The 19,391-nt window shown below is 35.9% G+C and overlaps 4 protein-coding genes across 4 annotated transcripts in view; 1 reads left to right on the top strand and 3 right to left on the bottom strand.

Moving 5' to 3' along the window:
* Window positions 1–378, bottom strand: part of LOC111790940 (tankyrase-2) — a 2,737-nt gene extending 2,359 nt beyond the window's left edge. Inside the window, exon 1 of the mRNA XM_023672071.1 lies at window positions 137–378. Coding sequence (XP_023527839.1) covers window positions 137–363 — 227 coding nt within the window. The 5' untranslated portion in view covers window positions 364–378. The remainder of the gene's footprint in view (window positions 1–136) is intronic.
* Window positions 379–1,017: 639 nt separating this feature from the next.
* Window positions 1,018–5,498, bottom strand: LOC111789950 (serine carboxypeptidase-like 45). The gene is made up of 8 exons (XM_023670692.1): window positions 5,219–5,498; window positions 5,012–5,113; window positions 4,182–4,277; window positions 3,986–4,078; window positions 3,787–3,857; window positions 2,484–2,950; window positions 2,322–2,414; window positions 1,018–1,416 (listed from the first exon to the last, which is right to left on the bottom strand). The coding sequence occupies exons 1-8, from the start codon at window positions 5,466–5,468 to the stop codon at window positions 1,143–1,145; spliced, it is 1,446 nt and encodes a 481-aa protein (XP_023526460.1). The 5' UTR covers window positions 5,469–5,498; the 3' UTR covers window positions 1,018–1,142.
* A 2,122-nt stretch (window positions 5,499–7,620) lies between these two features.
* LOC111789768 (CRM-domain containing factor CFM2, chloroplastic) lies at window positions 7,621–11,366 on the top strand. The gene is made up of 5 exons (XM_023670451.1): window positions 7,621–7,864; window positions 8,602–8,741; window positions 9,000–9,333; window positions 9,540–9,941; window positions 10,759–11,366. The coding sequence occupies exons 2-5, from the start codon at window positions 8,662–8,664 to the stop codon at window positions 11,248–11,250; spliced, it is 1,308 nt and encodes a 435-aa protein (XP_023526219.1). The 5' UTR covers window positions 7,621–7,864; window positions 8,602–8,661; the 3' UTR covers window positions 11,251–11,366.
* Window positions 11,367–11,937: 571 nt separating this feature from the next.
* On the bottom strand, window positions 11,938–18,689 carry LOC111791322 (glycosyltransferase-like At2g41451). The gene is made up of 11 exons (XM_023672612.1): window positions 18,234–18,689; window positions 17,636–17,785; window positions 17,479–17,531; window positions 16,981–17,089; window positions 16,771–16,905; window positions 16,568–16,612; window positions 15,321–15,508; window positions 14,995–15,136; window positions 13,237–13,283; window positions 12,678–12,765; window positions 11,938–12,567 (listed from the first exon to the last, which is right to left on the bottom strand). Exons 1-11 carry the CDS (start codon window positions 18,567–18,569, stop codon window positions 12,268–12,270), a joined length of 1,593 nt encoding a protein of 530 aa, XP_023528380.1. The 5' UTR covers window positions 18,570–18,689; the 3' UTR covers window positions 11,938–12,267.
* Window positions 18,690–19,391: the final 702 nt, after the last annotated feature.

The following is a 19,391-nucleotide window of genomic DNA, read 5'->3' as shown; positions in this document are numbered from 1 at the left end:
AAAAAAAAAAAAAAAAAAAAAAAAAAAAAAAAAAAAAAAAAAAAAAAAAAAAAAAAAAAAAAAAAAAAAAAAAAAAAAAAAAAAAAAAAAAAAAAAATCTGGAAATAACAATTAACAGGAGGAAACATAAGGATACGGAGTCCGAGAGTGCTTATCTCTGGAATTGACAGACGAAGCGTTAGATGCCAAAATTGAAATGACAGAACTCAGGTCGCCGTTCCTGGCGGCGGCGTGAAGTAGATCGTCACCACCGGTGGCGCCTCTCCTTCTTAGAGACCTTCCCATTTTACGGTCCCACCTTCCGATCCAAGCTTCTGAGAGTGGAAAAGAAAGAACTGAGAGCTCAGAAAGAAGATGACCCATTGGACCTTTCAGACCAAAAATTCATGGGCTTTTCGATATGGGCCTTTTAGTTAGTGGCCATTCTCTAATGGGCTTTCATAATCTCTGCTTCAGTTACGAAGCCCATTTTCATAAATTTTATTTCATCATAATTTTGTTGTCGCAGACCGGAATGTAACATTTTCTTATAAGAGTGTGAAAATTTCTCTCTAACTATGAGGTGACGGTGATACGTAACGGGCCAAAACAAACATTATCTACTAGTGATGGGCTTGAGCTGTTACAAATGGTATCAAAGCTAGACACACATGATGTGACAACAGATTTGTATATATTAATTACTATTTAGTTATGCTCACTTTAATGATTATCAATTAATAAGAAGGCCGGAGTTATATCTTTAGTAAGAAGGATCTCAATTTAGTTGGTTAAATATTTGAAATACGAGCCACAATTTTAGAATTTAAACTTAGCTACGATCGAAACCACGGTTTGAAAGGGTTCGTTCAAATTGCTGGATGAAAGTCCCACATCGGCTAATGTAAGGAATAATCATGAGTTTATAATCAAGTAATACTCTCTCCATTCGAATGAGACTTTTTGGGAAAGCCCAAAGTAAAGTCACGAGAGCTTATGCTCAAAGTGGACAATATCATACCATTGTGAAGAGTCGTGTTCGTCTAATATAGTATCAGAGTCATGTCCTAAACTTAGCCATTTCAATAGAAAACTCAACCTAGACACTATCATATTATTATGGAGAGTCGTATTCGTGTAACAAAAGGATCTAAGTTTGAACCCTAAAAAGATGAGATTTGTTGGAGTGGAATTCCATATAAGAATGCCTTGAAAAGCACCAAAGATCTCTTGGGCTGAGTTTCGGGAGCCAAGTGACCAGCGCCTCTTATGCTTGCAAAGGATAGAAACTTGCCATACGCCTCACTCCACCCACCAACCTGGTTGTCCACCAGCCAAGCACTGTAACCCACGCTTGTGTTTACACCCAACGCCTTTGCCAATGAACTCACCACTGTTCTACTTCCCGTGAATGGTATCACCGAATCTTGATCACCGCTGTTTTCAATATCAATACACATATTACATTTACTTTCCTTACTTCTCGTACAAATATATTAAAAAGTAACCGATTAAAAGGACGATATCTATAAATGGTATTAGAGTCAGACACCGAACAGTGTGTTAGTGAGAACGTTGGCCTCAACGAGGTGGATTGTGAGATCTCATATTAATTGGAAAGGGGAACGAATTCCTCCGGGAGTGGAAACCTCTCTCTAGTAGACGCATTTTAAAATCATGAGGCTAACGACTATACATTACACCAAAATGGACAATATGTAGTGGGCTTTGACGGTTACAAATGGTATCAGAACCAGACATGTGCTAGCAAGGACGCTGGACCTAAAGAGTGGATTGTGACATCTCAGGTAGAGGAGAACAAAACATTTCTTACAAGGGTGTGGAAACCTCTCCCTAGTAAACGCTTGGCCTTAAGGAGGTGCATTGTACTATAAGCATTTTTTTTATAAAGGTGTGAAATCTCTCCCTAGTAGACGAAGACCTTAAGGGAGTGAATTGTAAAATCCCACATTGGTTAGAGTCTCCTGAGTAGATTCCGGCCTAAGGGGGTTAGTTGTAAGATCCCACGTTGGTTAGAGAGGGAAATGAATAATTCTTTATAAGCGTGTGAAAATCTCTCCCTAGTAGACACGGACCCTAAGGGGAAGATTGTGAAATTCCACATCAGTTAGAGATAGGGAAACGAATCATTCCTTACAAGGGTATGAAAACCTCTCACAAGTAGACGTGGGAGGCCTCACGGGGTTGGATTGTGGTATAAGCATAATTTCTTACAAGGGTGTGGAATCTCTCCCTAGTAGACATGGGGGCGATCCCATATCAGTTGGAGAGGAAAACGAGCTTAAAATCAAGACTTGGATATTATATAAGAACGGGATTACCTATAAACCAAGACTCGGATTTTGGACTTCACAAGCGAGCTAACGACATCAATCATCGATATAAACGTGTCCTTCCGATCGTAATGCCAATCTCTGCACGTAATCAATCATTCAATATTCAAACACCATTCATCTTAACCTTCAAAGTTCACATTTACTTACGGATTGCGGTTGCACAGACTCCATTGAGCCACTCCAACGAGTTTGGCATGGAGCGCTTGCTGCACATCCTTCCTGTTCAAGTATTTGGCAGCATTTTGTTGCGAACAGATATCTCTCTCAACGCCATTTGCCTGAGGCTCTAATTGCGGCGTTGTGGATTTGGCAGTGTAGAGCAGCGACCAAAGTGGATGAAGGAGAGCTGCAGCCTGTGAATTGTTGGCGGCGAGGCAAACGTCGCCGATGATATTATACGGGTCGATGAAGCTGGATAACTGTTCGGAAACCTGGGAAATAACGAAGAAGCAATCTGGAGAAATGGTGCCTTCAAGGACTTCTTTATATAGCCGTGAATTGTTGCAAACTGAACTTAGAAGCTTATAAGCTGAGTCTGAAACCACGCCGTGTGACCACGTGTACGCGTCTCTTGCGTTGAAGTCGTTCTCGAAATCTAGGAGAGGGTTTCCTATCTGCATCCATAGCAACCGGTCATTAAGAATTGTTTGGAGGGAGTCCCACATTGGCTGATTTAGGGAATGATCGCGGGTTTATAAGTAAAGAATATATCTCTATTAGTCAAAGCCATAAGAACTTATATTCAAAGTAGACATGTTATATTAAACTTATGTCCTTAACTTAGTCATGTCAATAGAATCCTCAAATGTCGTTGTGAGCTTCGAACATGTTGTCAAAAGTGACTCAAATGTCGAACAAAGGGTGTACTTTGTTCGAGGACTTCAAAGAAGAGGTCGAGCCTCGATTAAGGAGAGGTTGTTCGATTGCTCCATGGGCCTAAGGGAAAGTTCTGTAGTGTACTTTGTTCGAGGTGAAACAAATGGTGTATTTTGTTCGAGGACTTCAAAGAAGGGGTCGAGCCTCGATTAAGGGGAGGTTGTTCGATGGCTCTATGGGCCTAAGGGAAGGTTCTGTAGTGTACTTTGTTCGAGGTGGAACAAAGGGTGTACTTTGTTCGAGAACTCTAGGGAAGGCGTCGAGCCTCGATTAAGGGGAGGTTGTTCGATGGCTCCTTGCACCCAAGGGAAAGTTCTGTAGTGTACTTTGTTCGAGGTGCGGATTGTTCAAGTCCCACGCCGACCTAATTTAGGGAATGATGATAGATTTATAGGTAAGAAATATATCTCTAAGCTTTCTGAAAAGTCCAAAGCAAACTCTAAGCTTTCTGAAAAGTCCAAAGCAAAGCCATGGTTCAAAGTGGACAATATCATACTATTGTAGAAGATGATGATTCTTAACGGAACAAAAATGCCTAATTTAACAAATAGATCAAAGTAAAATTGCTACTCACAGCGATTCCCTTAAGTCTGATATTCACTTTGGAGCTAAGAATGAGCTGCGCCAGTTGTGGAACGTAGTGTCCTGTTATCAAAGGAGTCAACCATGGCACAAAGTTAGCTTCAACCCAATTATCGGCGGCGGCGGGGGCGGCGGCGGCGGCGGCGGAGAGGAAAAAAAAAAAAGGGAAAAAGGAGGAGAGAATTAAATACCTCCATAACTCTCCCCTGTGATGTAAAAATCTCTGTTTTTGTATTCTGGAAATTTGTCGAACCAGTGCTGAAGAAACAGGAGATTGTCTCGGGCTTAACCAAATGAAACCAACCCCAATTATCAAATTTCAAATAAATTCAATCTTTTCTGATTAAAAATTAAAAAAAAATGATAAAATAGGGAGAGTAGAAACACCTGTAATTTCATCGTCTATTCTCGAATAGAAAGATTTATTAGCAGAGTACGAGAATCCGACTCCAGCAGGTGACTCCAAATATAACATGTTTGCTTCTGAACAAACAAACACACTATATAAGATTCTGGGTCGGTTGTAGAAAATAATAAAACTTTAACAAACGTGTTTTAAAATTATAAAATTGATAGTTATGTGTAACGAGCTAAAGCTAACAATATCTGTTAACGGTATGCTTAGGCTCTCGTACACCAAACTTTTATCAATTTTGTTTATATGATTACTTTCAAAATATTTAATAATTTTTTAAACTTTCAATAGAGGGTTGAATTTTTAATATTACGATTTATTTAATATTTTATAAAATTCACTTGTCTATTAAATATAAATTTTAGAATTAAAAAAATTAAAATTTAATTTATATATAATAGATTCACGTCCTTTTTAAAATTTTTAAATATAATAGAAACCATAAAAAACTATATTAAAAATTTATAATACTTATTAGATATTTTTAAAATTTGAAAACCTATAATTAAAAACCTGTCAAATATTTTTGAAAGTTTAGGTACTAAATGCTCTCCGTGTACTTTTGCTTTTGTTACTCCAGAAAAACAAATCGTAATCGAACTCATATTTGTCCAATGGATTCAATTTGCTCATGGTGGTTCGATATACTTCGACCCGGTGCGGATTTTGTTTTTTTAAAAAACTTTATAGATTTTGAATAAGAAAAAATTAATTAATTAATTATTATTATTATTATTATTATTATTTTTTTTTTTTTTGTCACCCAAAACAAAATTATTGGAGTGAGATAATATCTTCATACCTGTGTTCCAACTATACTCATTTTCAACCAGAATTTCTCCATTAATTTTGAAGGGACCATGTTCTACAAAAGCTCCTCCTCCAAGAGACGAACACCCCGGACCTATCGTTAGAAGAAACGTTATTTCCAATCAAACTAGCACAATATGACTATCTCATAACCACAATTGGATATCGATTCAAATCGAGACTTAAAAGTAAAGGTTACCTCCATTGAGCCACAGAACGAGAGGCTTAGAAGCCGGTTGCGAGCGAGCTTCAACAAAGTAATAAAAGAGAGCCCTCCCTTGCTTCTCATCAATGGTGACATACCCACCAAACTGCTTGAAACTGGGGTTAGGGCTCGGTTGGGTTGGCAAGGTTCTGATTTCATCTTCTAAGGGGACACCCACCACTCTTGAAGACAATGCCACATGAACTAGAACCATACCCACAAGCACTACACTGAGCCTCTCCATTTTTCTCTATGCTAATCCATTCCTATCCCTCTCTCTTTATATATGCAAACAAAATACAAAAAGTGGGTCTTGGAGATATTTACTAGTGGAGTAGGCATTGGTCTTGGGAAGACAAAAAGCCAATCGACCCATCGAGCCTACTTTTCAATAGTCGTGACAGGGAATCCGTGATGTGTATGTAGTCAAGTCCACTCTTGTTGATTTGTATATGTTACTGTTCTATTTANTTTTTTTTTTCGCTATTAGCTAAATGGAATCGAGACAGAGACAAAGATAATGTTCTCTATTGCATCTTATAACTTTATTATTATTTATATATTACAATATCAATTGATTTAATATTATAATTGTAATATTTAAAAATTACGTAAATTTTTTATTTATTTCAAAAATTATATTATAATATTAAAATTTAATTTTTTAAATATTATGTTATAGACATTATATTATATTTTTTATTTATGAACGTGATATTAGATTTTTTAAATAAAAATTATATGGTAAGAAATAAATTATGTATTAAAAATATTATTCGAAAAAATTAAATTAAAAAATAAAAAATATTTACTATAAAATGANCACATCGATTGGAGAGAGAAACGAGTGTCAGCGAGAACACTGGTGGCAAATATTGTCCTCTTTAGGCTTTCCCTTTCGAGTTTTCCCTCGAAGCTTTAAAACGCGTCTGCTAGGATAAGGTTTCCACACCTACCCTGATAAAGGTATCAGGGTGTTTTGTTCTACTCTTCAACCAATGTGGGACATCACAACTGGGCTACTAAAGGGAGTGAATTATGAGATCCCACATCGATGGAAGAGAAGGACGAGTGCAAGCGAGGATGTTGGGTTTTGAAAGATGGTGAATTGTGAGATCCCACATCGGTTGGGGAAGAGAGCCAAACATTTTTTATAAGAGTTTGGAAACCTCTCCCTAACAGACACCTGTACGAAAACTAATATCTCCAGTGAACTTGGGCTATTACATTTTTCTACCAACTTTTTTTTTTTTTTAACCTTTTGATTCATAATGAAATAGTTTGATAGAATGAATTACGTTCATATGGGATTGGTGTATTTCTTACGCTAATAGTTCCTATCATAACAACCTTTCATCTTCACATGTATACAACGTGTTTACATGTGCTTGTATCTCGGACTATGAAACAAAACTTATTTTAAGATATTTATACGTGCTTACATAATCTTACGTACGTATTCGGGGACTCGGTCCTGTAATTTGGCACCGTTAACGTCGAGGAAGGTAGGAGACCGTTACGTACGTATTCGAGGACTCGGTCGGTAGGGTGTGTGTTGTTGATGGATATGAGGGCCCTCCACCAAGAAAAGAAGAGGGTAAAGCCAAAAAGGTTTAAAGGGCATGACTTTGAGCGTTAAAGTGATGCAAGAATGATGACAAAGGAGGATTAAACGTAGTCCATGGAGTAGCCAGCTGTTTGAATATGACTCTTATGAATATGCATTATTATTTTCTTCAGCATTTTTATTTTTATTTTCTCAATTTTTTTTTTAATTTTTTAAACACTATTTTTACCTATTTATTATTTTATTTATTTTGTTGTCTATTCATCTCAAAATTTAATATTAATAAGCTATTTTTATTTTTTAAATTTAAATAAAAATGCAATGTTTATTAAAGAAGACAAATACATTATTAAGAAAAATGTAAAAATTAAAAGGGTAGAATGGTAAAAAAAACCTTCTTTTAATGAAAAATAATAAAGTCGAATTTTTTTTTTTCGCTATTAGCTAAATGGAATCGAGACAGAGACAAAGATCATGTTCTCTATTGCATCTTATAACTTTATTATTATTTATATATTACAATATCAATTGATTTAATATTATAATTGTAATATTTAAAAATTACGTAAATTTTTTATTTATTTCAAAAATTATATTATAATATTAAAATTTAATTTTTTAAATATTATGTTATAGACATTATATTATATTTTTTATTTATGAACGTGATATTAGATTTTTTAAATAAAAATTATATGGTAAGAAATAAATTATGTATTAAAAATATTATTCGAAAAAATTAAATTAAAAAATAAAAAATATTTACTATAAAATGAAATTCAACCAAAATAAATGAAAATTTTAGCGAAAATGTAAAATGAAATAAACGTTACCGCCACCTCGCCCTGCTCCATCTCTACCTAGAATCGACTTGCTATCGGTTCGAGCCGACTCTTATTGGCTTGGGTTCAGCTCTCGCACCAATTCTCACCACCGTGGCTCACCATCGATCTCTCTCTCTCTCTCTCTGTGCGCAGGGTTCAGTCTCATTCACACTACCGTCGATTCTCTCTCCCAGCGTTGCCGTCGGTTGCTTTGACACGGCTGGTCTCTCGGATTCCCGCTATCCTCAGGTACAAGTTTTTCTGGGTTTTAAATTTCTTTTTAAGTTCGAGGAACTTGGAATTGTGATTTTCTTTGATTAGTGAGTATGTAAACGGATGATTTGGATTTTTTGTGGTTTTTTCCCCCTGAAATGTTAAGATAATGAGATGAAATTTCTGGTGTTACCTTTTGTCTGAGCTTTCTATATCGTTTCATTGTTAAATATTGTAAGTGATTATTAAAACTGTGGGAACAAAACTTGATTAATCATCTTCAAATTTATAGTGAGAAATGCCTAGGGGGATTTCTTTCTCATGTAATTTTCTTCCGTTCTAGTTAAAATGAAACAGGAGAGAGCAGAAATTTATCGAACCCAATCACTTAACTGGACTACGAGTGTGTAATTGTTGTTGGTTCGGCTCAGGTTTCATTTCAAAATGTCAGTGTCGCTCAATCTAGTTTAGTATGGAAGGGTTGGTGAATCGGTCTGATATCCAAGTTCTTTGTTGCCCATTGGTATGATCTGTAACTGAATTGGGAACTATTGCATTGGAGCTGCTAATGTATGAAGTTATTTGATTAATTATGGAATAAATTTATTTCCATTGTTTAAAAGTCTTTGAATTGAAAGTTGTACATGATGAAATAAGAACTTTATAAGGATTTTGATCAAACTTGTTTTGAATTATCGAGTTGCAGATACTTTCCACGAGTATGCTTTGTTCTTCGTTAAATCTATCTTTATTGTTTCCTTTTTCTTTTGCAGCATATTCAAATGAAATTATGGTCGCTTGACAACTAACTATGCTACAAGAAATATAGTTATATGGCAAAATCTTTGTTTCATAATCTTCGCAGAGCTTCTCTGCTTTTCAGGTCTTCATCTCTGAACCAACCATTTTTCAGGTACTCTTCAGTCAAGGTTCCTCCATCTTCTTAATATTATCGATGTGTTTTACTTTTGAACAGCAGTTTTCATCTTCTTTTCCTTAGATTTTCTGATCCATTGCTTTTAAAAAAATTTAACCTAGCTGACCGGGTTTGAGATTGGAAGAAAATGGATTGTATTTGACTTTGAAAGACAGAAATAGTGTAGAAGATATAACTTTTGATGAATTTTTTGGTTGAATTTTAACTGTGCTTACACCATATATTCTGTTGCAGACCTGTTTTTGGGGTTCCTGACTCTACTTTCTCTCATATAAAAATCTTTCCTCTGCTGAACATCTCAAAACCTTTGTTGGGATTTAGAAATTTAAGCTATGGTTCCGTGAATCTTGTCATATCCCAAGGGAAACCAAAGTTTGAAACACATGAAGTGGATCCTCCAAAAAAAGATAAGTGGAAGACTAAGAAAAAATTGAAGGTGCAGCGAAAGAGAGAGAAGCAGAAAAGAAAAGCAGCAAATAAGAAAGACCCTCGTCAACTGCGTGTAAAGGGGAAGAAAAAGCAGAAATTTTCAAATGCAGAAGAGAGAATCAAGCACAAGCTTGAAAAGGTCAGTAAAAAAAAGAACCGTTTCTATATATTTTATGGTATCACTAATGTTTTTGGCGAAGTTTTCTCATTTCAAAAGAAAAAGAATTACTTCATGAGCATTTCTCTTCGGTCTGATGCTGAACTACAGCGAGATGGTTTTCAAATTAATGGATGTTGGAAATTTTTCATATGTTTTCAGTTACAATTATAGAGATTTTGCTGCAGGCCAGGATTAAAGAAGCATTGCTGATTGAGAGATTGAAGCGGTATGAAGTTCCTAAAGTTCAAGGTCCTGTGGTGGAGCCACACAATCTGACTGCAGAGGAACGGTTTTATATGAAGAAAATGGGTCAAAAGAGGTCTAATTATGTACCTATTGGAAGAAGAGGAGTTTTTGGAGGTGTGATTTTAAACATGCACATGCATTGGAAGAAACACGAAACAGTTAAAGTTTTTTGCAAACCTTGTAAACCTGGCCAAGTGCGTGAGTACGCACAGGAAATTGCAAGATTGAGTGGAGGAATCCCGATACAGATAATTGGTGATGATACTATCATCTTCTATCGAGGAAAGGAATATGTGCAACCAGAAGTTATGTCACCAATTGATACATTGTCTAAGAAACGGGTTAGTTTTTAAATTTTCAGTTTTCATTAATGTATATGATGTCTTTTTCTTTTCTTTCTCTTTTTTATAATCGGAGTTCGTGGGCCAGTGCATCTTTATTTAAGACATAATAGCAAGGGAGGATATCAGTAGGACTATTTGGCTTTTCGACCATAAAATATGTGCGTGGGAGTCGGCTGTGTAGTTAAGTAATGGTATTGAAGTTAGAGAAGTGTGAGTTTCTCCTAAGCATATACTTTTCGTTTTTGGATTGATGGAGTGTCAATACATGGGAGGGAGAATTCAATCCTCTCAAAGACTTGGAGAGTGTAACGGCCCAAGTGGCCCAAGTCCACTGCTAGCAGATATTGTCCTCTTTGAGTTTTCTCTTTTGGGCTTTCTCTCAAGATTCTTAAGACGCGTCTGCTAGGGAGAGACTTCCACACCTTTATAAAGAAGTTTTCGTTCTCCTCTCTAACTGATGTGAGACTTTGTCAAGTTTTGACTCTTGTTGTGTAATTCCTATCAAGCTGTCGGTGTCGGTACCTAGAAAATAGTGCATCTTTTCCATTTTCATGTTTAGATTAGCTTGATCAGATAATAACGTGCTGACATTAGATTGTTGTATGAAAAGCTTTCATTTAACAGCAAATACCAAATGTTGCAAACTTGGTCTGTCTAATTAGATTTAATAGTTGTGTTATGGTAATGTTGACTTTTTGTTATCCAATCTGTTTGCTGCATGTATGCTTAAAACCTCAATGTTCATGTTTATGTGGATTCTGTTTGTAGGAAATTGATTATTAATAAAACATACCAATGGCTTCCCTCCTTGCAGGCACTAGAAAAGTCCAAGTACGAGCAATCCCTCGAGTGTGTTCGCCGATTCATTGCCATTGCTGAAAAGGAACTGGAGCTATATTACAGGCATGTTGCACTTTATGGTGACCCAAATGATAGGAATCCATTGTCCATCTTAGACCTTCCATCTGACAACTTGAAGAACTCACAGAAACATCAGGTCGATGAAATGGAAGACTCTCATTCTGCTGCTCTTTGCTTAGCATCTGATGTTATGAACAAGCAAAATCCTGAATTTTCGGATGACGAATCGTTAGAGATTGGAGAAGAATTTGCAGATTCCTGCTTTTCTACAAGTGAATCAGAATTTGAAAGTGACATATTAGATGATTTTGAACATGGGAGGATCGAAGGAAGTTTTTCTCAGACAGGAGAGATGTCCTCAACCACAATGAACACTTGTTCAGCTTCCCAGAACAAATTTGAGTATCATAACCAAGAACTACCGATACACATAAAAATGACATGAGACTGCAACCTGATTTTTTGTTCGACTTCAATGGATCTATGATCCAATGAAAACAGTTCATGGATGTATACCGAAACATTTTCAGAAATTATAGTAACTAACCGTTTCTAAGATGATATCAGCATGGGAAAATTCCACCTGGTTTTTACTAAAACTTTCAATTTCATTAGATAGTCTCATTTTGTTGTTAGGAAAGTAGAAAACCTCCTGATCTTGATGAATCCTAGGCTATGAAATTGTTTTTAAGGAAGGGCATATGATGGGTATTCTAGTAGCTAGTAGGGGTGTACATTCAACCCAACAACCCGGATCAACCCAACCCAAACTATAAAGGTTGGGTTGGGTTCATTTTTTCTAGAGGGTTAGGTTAGGTTGTGAAAAGTTTCGGGTTGGGTTGGGTTACCAATCCAACCAACCCAAACTTTTAGATTGGGTCAAAAAAATCTCCCAATCCAACCTCGACTATGTAAACCCCTAGCAGCTGTCAAGTACTGTGAACGTTACAATAAATGGAGTCGATGATTTGAATCTCTAACTTCAAGAAAGTAGTAACTATGCATTACGATTGTAGGTACTAAATCGATCTACGTCAAGATCAAAATTTACCGTACCAAATAATATATTAGGCAGAAAGAAAACAGCATTAACTAATATGAATATGAATTGGGACATTCTTAAAATTAGATGAAACTGTAAATTGTTGCTGTTTTTTTGTATTAAAGATGGGGGCATCCCATTCTGAAAATCCATCCAATCAGTAATCTTAAATCCAAAATCCAAGCTCTCTCTCTACAATATTCTAACACTATGGGCTGTAACATCTAAATCTGCAATGTACATCAGCCGCTTGGACAGTGATCGACCGGGAAGAACCCCATGAGAAATTAAACACTCAAAATCTTCATGGCACGGCTAGATCAGTCTCCTCTTGCTAAAAGTTTCCTCCTTTGCCAGACTGACGAATCCTAAATCCTACAACCGAGGCCTGTGTATAACGGAAATTATTTATGATGATGGTTAATATTCATGTGTCGGAGCTGGAAGATCATCGTCGAGGCTGGGCGGAGATAATGGCGGGGTAGCTGAGAGGTCAGAATGATCGTCCAGAATTTCCAGGACCCTTCTGGCAGTTGCTTGAAAGTCCCCCTTATTAATAATACCAACCTTTCGAGAAGATATAACCCCGGATTCAATTGGTCTAGAAGAGTTACTAATCTTCACAGATGATAAGACTTGATCTTTGGCCGATTTATGATGAACAGCAGAAGAGATTACAGAACTGAAGATGCCAGAATTCCTCAATCCTTGAATAATGATCTGTGGATAGAATAAAAGACATTTGAGTTTATCTTGCACCGTGCATCTTTTACACAAAATGTTTGGTGGTTACAAGTTGAATATGAAAGAACAGATGCAATTCAACTCACCATAGGTGCATAAATGCGAGTCAGAATACCCTTTCTTAAGAGTTTCAAGGTCAGTGCTTTATCAGTCCACACAACTCGTTCACGATACCTAAAACCGACAGAAATCTGAAGTATAAGGTGAGAGAGTTCATAATGGACAGTAGGAACGAATGCTTGACATGATATCTCACAACTATTATCTATAGAATGGATTTGCCGGTGACCAATATTCAGAGAAGTATTGAAAAAGAACTTGGAAGTAAACTACCATCAGAAATGAGACGATGGAAACACCTGCAAACTAGACTATGTGTACTTGCTATCATTGTTATTTAAGAAAGAAATATCCAATCCATTGACCATTAAGTGGAGGCTCTCTCATTAAAATCTAAAGTAGTCATGGGATGACCCATTCAGTTGAGATTTAATCCTCTCGCTGTGCAATCTCTGACAGCCTTGAGATTTAGATTACATTCAAACCAAATTACTCGTGAAGATTCTATATTTGCAGGACACGAGGTTCATATCTCGAAACAACGAAACAGGAGATGGAAGTTATACTATTGAGCATAATAATTACCAGGCTAGCATTTCTTCCTCTGTTGCAGTAGAAGCAATTATGAATGCCTGTAAAGGATACAGTGTGGAGATGTCATTCATCATCGGCAAGAATCCAATAGAGAAGAACAGTAATGATTTAATGAACAATTTAAATAATTATGTACACAAAAAGGGTGATGAAAATCAGGAATTCATGTTATATATCCTAGAGCAATAGGTACTCCCATTATTATGAAAATCAGGAAAATTTTAGTGATAAGCCCACATTTGTGTACTCAAAATACATGGGGAAAACAAGGTATAAAGTTTTTGTTCATAGAAAGAGAGTCGTTCCATCTACATAAAAAGATTGGACAATAAGTCAAAACTTATTGGATTAATATTTTTTGTAGATGAAAAACTCTCCGTCCTCTGAAGATTATATTGTGTATCCCAAAGCCCACACCCCAGCCAACCACAAAAAATGTCCTTTTACACAAAAGGTTGTAAGAAAGAAACGTTCCTCAAACACCTCCCCGGAACTCCGGGGACTAACAAAGATAAAGGTAGGCTAAACACCTTGAACGCTTCCTCATGCAAAATCACAACTCGACATGATATGATTCAGGTTCTTCGATGCAAAGAATACAACAAATAGGTCCAACTACAAAAAAACCTCTAGCAAAGATTCGATTCAATGTGTCAACTCTTTCATCCAAAACTTGTCACACAAAGAACTTCACCTTTATGGGAATTTCCGCCTTCCAACTGAGGAGAAAATAAAACCACCCACCAAGGAAGGATTGGACAAGCATTGAAAAAAAGAGTTATATGAAAAACCTTTGTGGTTAGGAGTTCAAAGGTGGGAATCACCTTTCCCTGACCAAAGGTGAAAAAAGGAGAGGGAGGAAAGAAGAGCCAAGACATTTGACATTACCCTATAGGTCAACAAATGAAGGAAACCCAAGGAAGGAGAAGGCAACAAATCCATCTGACCAAAGATTGAAGCAACCAAGTGGTTCCTGAAGGAAGATAAATAATATGAATGAGGAACAAGGAGCAGAGGGGTTTATCCTCCAACCACATGTCTTCCCAAAATGGATTTATCTTGCTTGTCCCCAATGTCAATTATGAATAAACAGAGAAATTGCTTTCCACGGGTTTTTGGAAGTGTCTTTAACCCCTCATCGGTCCACTCAAAAGGATGAGACAAGGACTTGATCACAGTAACCCTGTGCCAATGGGTACCGACAGATATATTTAGCCAATAGGGTTGTTTCTTGTCCTAACATTCCTGATGCCTAAACCCCCAAGTCCAAAGTCCTAGAGACCACTTCCATGCACCAAGTGCGAACCCTTCCTCTCATCCAACCCCTAAGTTTCTCCATTTCCATCCAATTGAAGATGAGACTCCAATGAAAAAAAGAAAAAAAGTAAATAGGGATGCCACTCAAGTATATATATACACTCAGCATATCTGATGGGATTCACGACAGATCTTTTTCCAATTCTATTAAGCTTAAGGATGGCTTGTCAAGGCTAATTCTTCTCTCCCCATTGTGGGACTTCTTTGGTTTAAAACTAACTTGATCATAACTAAAAAATCATTCTGAATATATATACAAATCCTCCATCTATAATAGCATGTAAATACTAGTCTAGATTGTCTCTACAAACCAAAGTTTCGAGACTTAAAAATAAACAACATAATGAATTAGTGGAGCACAAGTAACAATTGCAATGGCTCAACTTAAATGAAAAGGCAGTAGGGGGGGACGCTGAGGGTAGTGGAACTCACAGCTCTATCAAAGTCTAACATAAAGCATCTTTTAACATCATCTTTTGTTGGTTTGCAGCCACATCGATCACGTCTTGAAGTCAAATCAGTAAATTTAGTGTATGTGTAATGTAGAACAGCAGCTTCTTCCAATTTTATCTCACTATCATTGTTAAATACATAAGCATTTAGTGAAAAAAGGGGGAAAATAAATAAATAAATAAAGATTCCTATGAATCCAAGTAATGGTTAGCTATACTGCTTAATAAAAATATGATGACATAAAAGCAATTTAAGACAAATAAAAATGTGTGTACACATCAAAAAGATAAAATAATAACATATACTTGGGATTCTTCATGTAGTTGTGCCATCGATGTGCGCCATTTGGACGAAGATGGTCTTGAATCCGAGCAGCTGATTTTCCATTTCCATATGTCAAGAAATAGTTTGGATTGCCACGGAGTGCATCTTTGTAATTACCGAAGTATATATCCTTTGGGAGATGGTCATAATTCTTTTTAAACATCGATACCTGAACAAGCATAAAGGATTAACAATGAACTTGGCCAGGTTCAACTACAGATGGTTTAGCAATCCCAGCCTATGAATTTATGGTTCTACCCAGACTCTTCTCTGTTCCATAGAGATACAAACTAAAATATTCTATAACAGGCTAAACAAGAAAATGAAGATCTATTGAAGGCGAAGCACAGAAAAAAGTAACAAGATGCAAATGTCGTAATGAGACTAGGTCAGAATCCATGTGAATCCATTAATCACAAAGAGGAGCCTCTGCTTTGAAATTTTAGAGAGTGTGAGAGATTACTAACAGAAGAAATCGGTAGGGCATGATTGTGTCTTTTTTGTCTGTGTTTTTTCTGCAATTCACTTTCAAGTTTGATTTATTAGATAGATTTTTAATATCCACAAATGCTTGGACTACTTACATGCAAAACGCCCATTCTCACTGGATAAAAGATCGATAGAATGTAGTAGGATCAGACAATTTTCCAAAAAGGAGTATCTCGAGTATTCTTACAATCACCTAGGTAGGTAGCCACCATGGTTTAAGCTTATTCCCTTTAGAAAACTGTTTGAAAACACATTTCTTATAACTCCAATCACGACTACTAAAACAACTTCACAAAAACATGAACTTTATGTTTTTCTTAATATTAAGAAAGTAATTTTTAGAGAAAAGAAAAAGAAAAAAAAAAGTTTTCTATGAACAGTCACTTTAGAACTACAAAGAAACATTTGCTAATAGTAAAACATAGCTTTATTTTCCGCGATTTATAAACCATCCAGGGAAACTCTATAACTTGAATTGTTCCCTGTATCAATATATATATATATTCTTTTTCCTTTCCAAAGAAATAGAAATCTAATAAATAAAACTGTCTTCAAACAGCCGCTTACAATTTAAAATCTCAGTACCAAGTAAGTACATAAGCTTACAGTTTTTTTTCAATAACAACTGATAAGTAATTAACTAATAGAGAATTTCTGGCTCCACACTACGTTACAACAATAATTTATTAGTTAAGCACTCCCTGGATAGCTTTGAACAGAATATATGAAATATTTATACCTCGCTGAAAGGTTCCTTTACATCATCTCGCTCAACACTGCTCTCCTGAAACAAAATACAGCCAATATATCCTCCACATCAATGACCACTTAAAGTAAGGAGATAAAGTTCATGTAGTTTTCTTAGCACCAAAGCAAAGACATTGGATGAGACAATTATATGGAGTGATCTTGAAGAAAGCTTTATTGAGTTACTTGACTCACATGATTCGGGAAAACAACCATATCAACATTTGCAGGCACATCAGCAAGCAATTGTCTCAATGAGTACTCCCGTGTGCCCACAGGGTGCATTAGTTCATCAGTATCCAGATGGATGATCCAATCCATACCAGCATTCTGTTCAATAAAAAACTTAATTATCATTGAAAAAGTTCACATTGAAAAGCTGTATGGAAAATAAAAATACAATACCCTGGCCATGACAATAGCCATTTCCATGTTCAAAGACTGCTTCACGAACAACTCATGATTACATGGTTTGTAGAAGAAACTTGACAGCCATGTCTCGTTCCAAATCCGGCTAAAATTCAAACAAATAATATCAATAAAAAATGGTCAAAGATCATTTTTTTCTGGAAAAAAAAAAAAGTGTTTTACAGAAGAGAATTCAGAAGCAGAAAAAATGGAGAAGAATCTCCATAGAGCCACACAACAAAGGCAATGGTGGGTTGTCTATTGTTTTCATTTATTTCTGCTTGTGCAGACACAACACAGGATATTTTGATGGGTGGTGATGTAGAGAGTATAATTTAGCTTCCTCAATCAGCTTGTGGAAAGATTAAAGTGGCTATCAGGATTTGAAAATAAAAGATAAAAAATTAAAATCAACCATTAAAGGGAATAAAAAGGGAAGGGAAAGGAAGGTTATTCATATCTGAAATAAAAAAAATAAAAAAAAAAATTACTGACCTTCTTGCTTGCTGCTCTTCTAGCTCTTTCGTTCTGTATATAACACTTACTCCCTGAACACAAATAGGTTTTACTTGAAGATGACAACTCCAGAAGACAAAAGATAATTAATTAACATTGAGTTCACAGTGGAGGCACAGCACAGAACATGGCTCACCGGAATGGATTCTAAAACTTTGGATACGTTTGGGGAGGCAGCCTTCCCTTCCACAAAAAGGAAAAAGTTCGAAACTCCAATGACCTTGTGGAAAAAGATCCAGGGTAAAGTCTGCTCTAAACCAGCAGAAGTGCTTGTTGTGATGCATATCTGATAAGTAGAAGGTTTCAGAGCGAGAAGTTAAATACAGCAGTCTGTGTTCATCGGCAACGAAAACGAAAACGAGTAGATCTCTTTCCCTGAAGCTGTCAAACTAGCAAGGCAAAGGTACTATACAATCCTAATCAAAAAATGAGAAAACTCACATACAAGATCGAAATTCTAAACAAATTCCATTTTCTCAGCACATCATCAGCGCCTCACGCTATAGTTAAACGAAACCAATAGATATATATAGCTTGCATTCGTCAGAATCAAATAGAACATCCATTCGAATAAAAAACGAGGGAATTGGACGGGATCCAACAAACATAAGACAATAAAAACCAATCCTACACCCGACGACTAAGAATTTGGCCACCATAACAATATCATATAAATTGCCGCCAGAAAAATCCAAGGCATGAAAATAACTTATAGTAAAAGAACAAAGACTCACCTTGGGCTTCAGATCCGTGCCGTAGTCGAACTTCCAGTCTCGGTAGTAAGAAAAGGCAGGGGAATGGCTCCGACCAAGAAGATCAACACAATCGGAACGGGAAGAATGAGAGGGGATAGAAGGAGCAGAAGTGGACATACCGGGGAACTGGTGCTGATCGGGGGACCAGCGGATAACAGGGTCGTTGAGGCCGCCCCGCCATTGGAGGAGGAAAGCGAAGCAAGCAAGAGTCAAGGGGAGAAGAGTTAAGAGGAAAAGCAAGCGAGAAGCAAGAATGTGAGAGGAAGAAGGAGAAGTAGAAGAGGAATTGGGTCTCAGGGAATATTGACCCGCCATGTGTTGTTGCAGAAGGAGACTGTTTGGCGCATCGACACACACATACACACACAGAGTAATAGAAATTTAGAGAGGGAGAAAGTCGAACGACCGGAGGAAGAAGGAACCGTTTTGTCGTTAGGTGTTAATGGCCGATTTCAATTTTTTTTTTTTTTTTTTTTTTTTTAATAATTTTTTTAATTAAGCAATTACGAATTTAAAATACTTCAAAAAATATTATTATTATTTTCCTCCTCTTTAATTTATTTTTATTTTTATTATTATTTTATTTATCTATTTCTTCATATGGTAAATCTTCGAAAAAGAAAAAAACTAATTACTGCATGTTACACAATAAGTAGCCGTTTTTTCGAGTAATTTCTTCCCATCAATCAATAAAAAATAATTTAATTAGGATAATTTCTTTCCTCTCTAAATTTTAAAATATTATATTTTCAACTTTGAGTTTGAGTTTCAAAATTTATACTTTTACCTCGTCTTTTACCTCGTCTTTAATGATAATGTTTATTAATAAATAAAAATTATTAAACTAATGTCGTATATTAATGCACTCTCTAATAGAAACTAGGTTTGTAATTATTATAGTAAAATTAATTAGATAATTAACGGGTTAAAAGTATAAAATACCCAAATTTAATAACCAAATGAAAACTGAACTCAAATCTATGTTTTGAAATTTCGAGTAAAAATATAGCATTTTGAAACATATTGACCTAACCAAAACTAGACTTAGAACCTAGATACCGAAAGAAAATTTGTTTTCCAAAATTTAAATTAATAATGAAAAAATATATATTTATAACAATTTAAATAAATAAAAAA

The sequence above is a fragment of the Cucurbita pepo genome, chromosome LG03 (genome assembly GCF_002806865.2).
Source record: "Cucurbita pepo subsp. pepo cultivar mu-cu-16 chromosome LG03, ASM280686v2, whole genome shotgun sequence".
Classification (NCBI taxonomy): domain Eukaryota; kingdom Viridiplantae; phylum Streptophyta; class Magnoliopsida; order Cucurbitales; family Cucurbitaceae; genus Cucurbita; species Cucurbita pepo.
The sequence above is the reverse complement of the archived record's forward strand: the minus strand, read 5'-3'. Positions and strand labels throughout refer to the sequence as shown.

Bases quoted from the DNA above. Each gene is read 5' to 3' on its own strand.
- LOC111789950 (XM_023670692.1), bottom strand. From the start codon at position 5,468: ATGGAGAGGCTCAGTGTAGTGCTTGTGGGTATGGTTCTAGTTCATGTG. The intron at 3,858-3,985 runs GTATTTAATTCT...CTTTGATAACAG, and splicing joins CACAGGGGAGAGTTATGGAG to GACACTACGTTCCACAACTG. The intron at 2,951-3,786 runs GTGAGTAGCAAT...CTATGGATGCAG, and splicing joins TCAGACTTAAGGGAATCGCT to ATAGGAAACCCTCTCCTAGA.
- LOC111789768 (XM_023670451.1), top strand. From the start codon at position 8,662: ATGGCAAAATCTTTGTTTCATAATCTTCGCAGAGCTTCTCTGCTTTTC. The intron at 9,334-9,539 runs GTCAGTAAAAAA...ATTTTGCTGCAG, and splicing joins TCAAGCACAAGCTTGAAAAG to GCCAGGATTAAAGAAGCATT. The intron at 9,942-10,758 runs GTTAGTTTTTAA...CCCTCCTTGCAG, and splicing joins ATACATTGTCTAAGAAACGG to GCACTAGAAAAGTCCAAGTA.
- LOC111791322 (XM_023672612.1), bottom strand. From the start codon at position 18,569: ATGGCGGGTCAATATTCCCTGAGACCCAATTCCTCTTCTACTTCTCCT. The intron at 13,284-14,994 runs GTGAGTTCCACT...TATCCTTTACAG, and splicing joins TGTTAGACTTTGATAGAGCT to GCATTCATAATTGCTTCTAC. The intron at 12,568-12,677 runs GTGAGTTGAATT...TTCTATCCACAG, and splicing joins CTCGCATTTATGCACCTATG to ATCATTATTCAAGGATTGAG.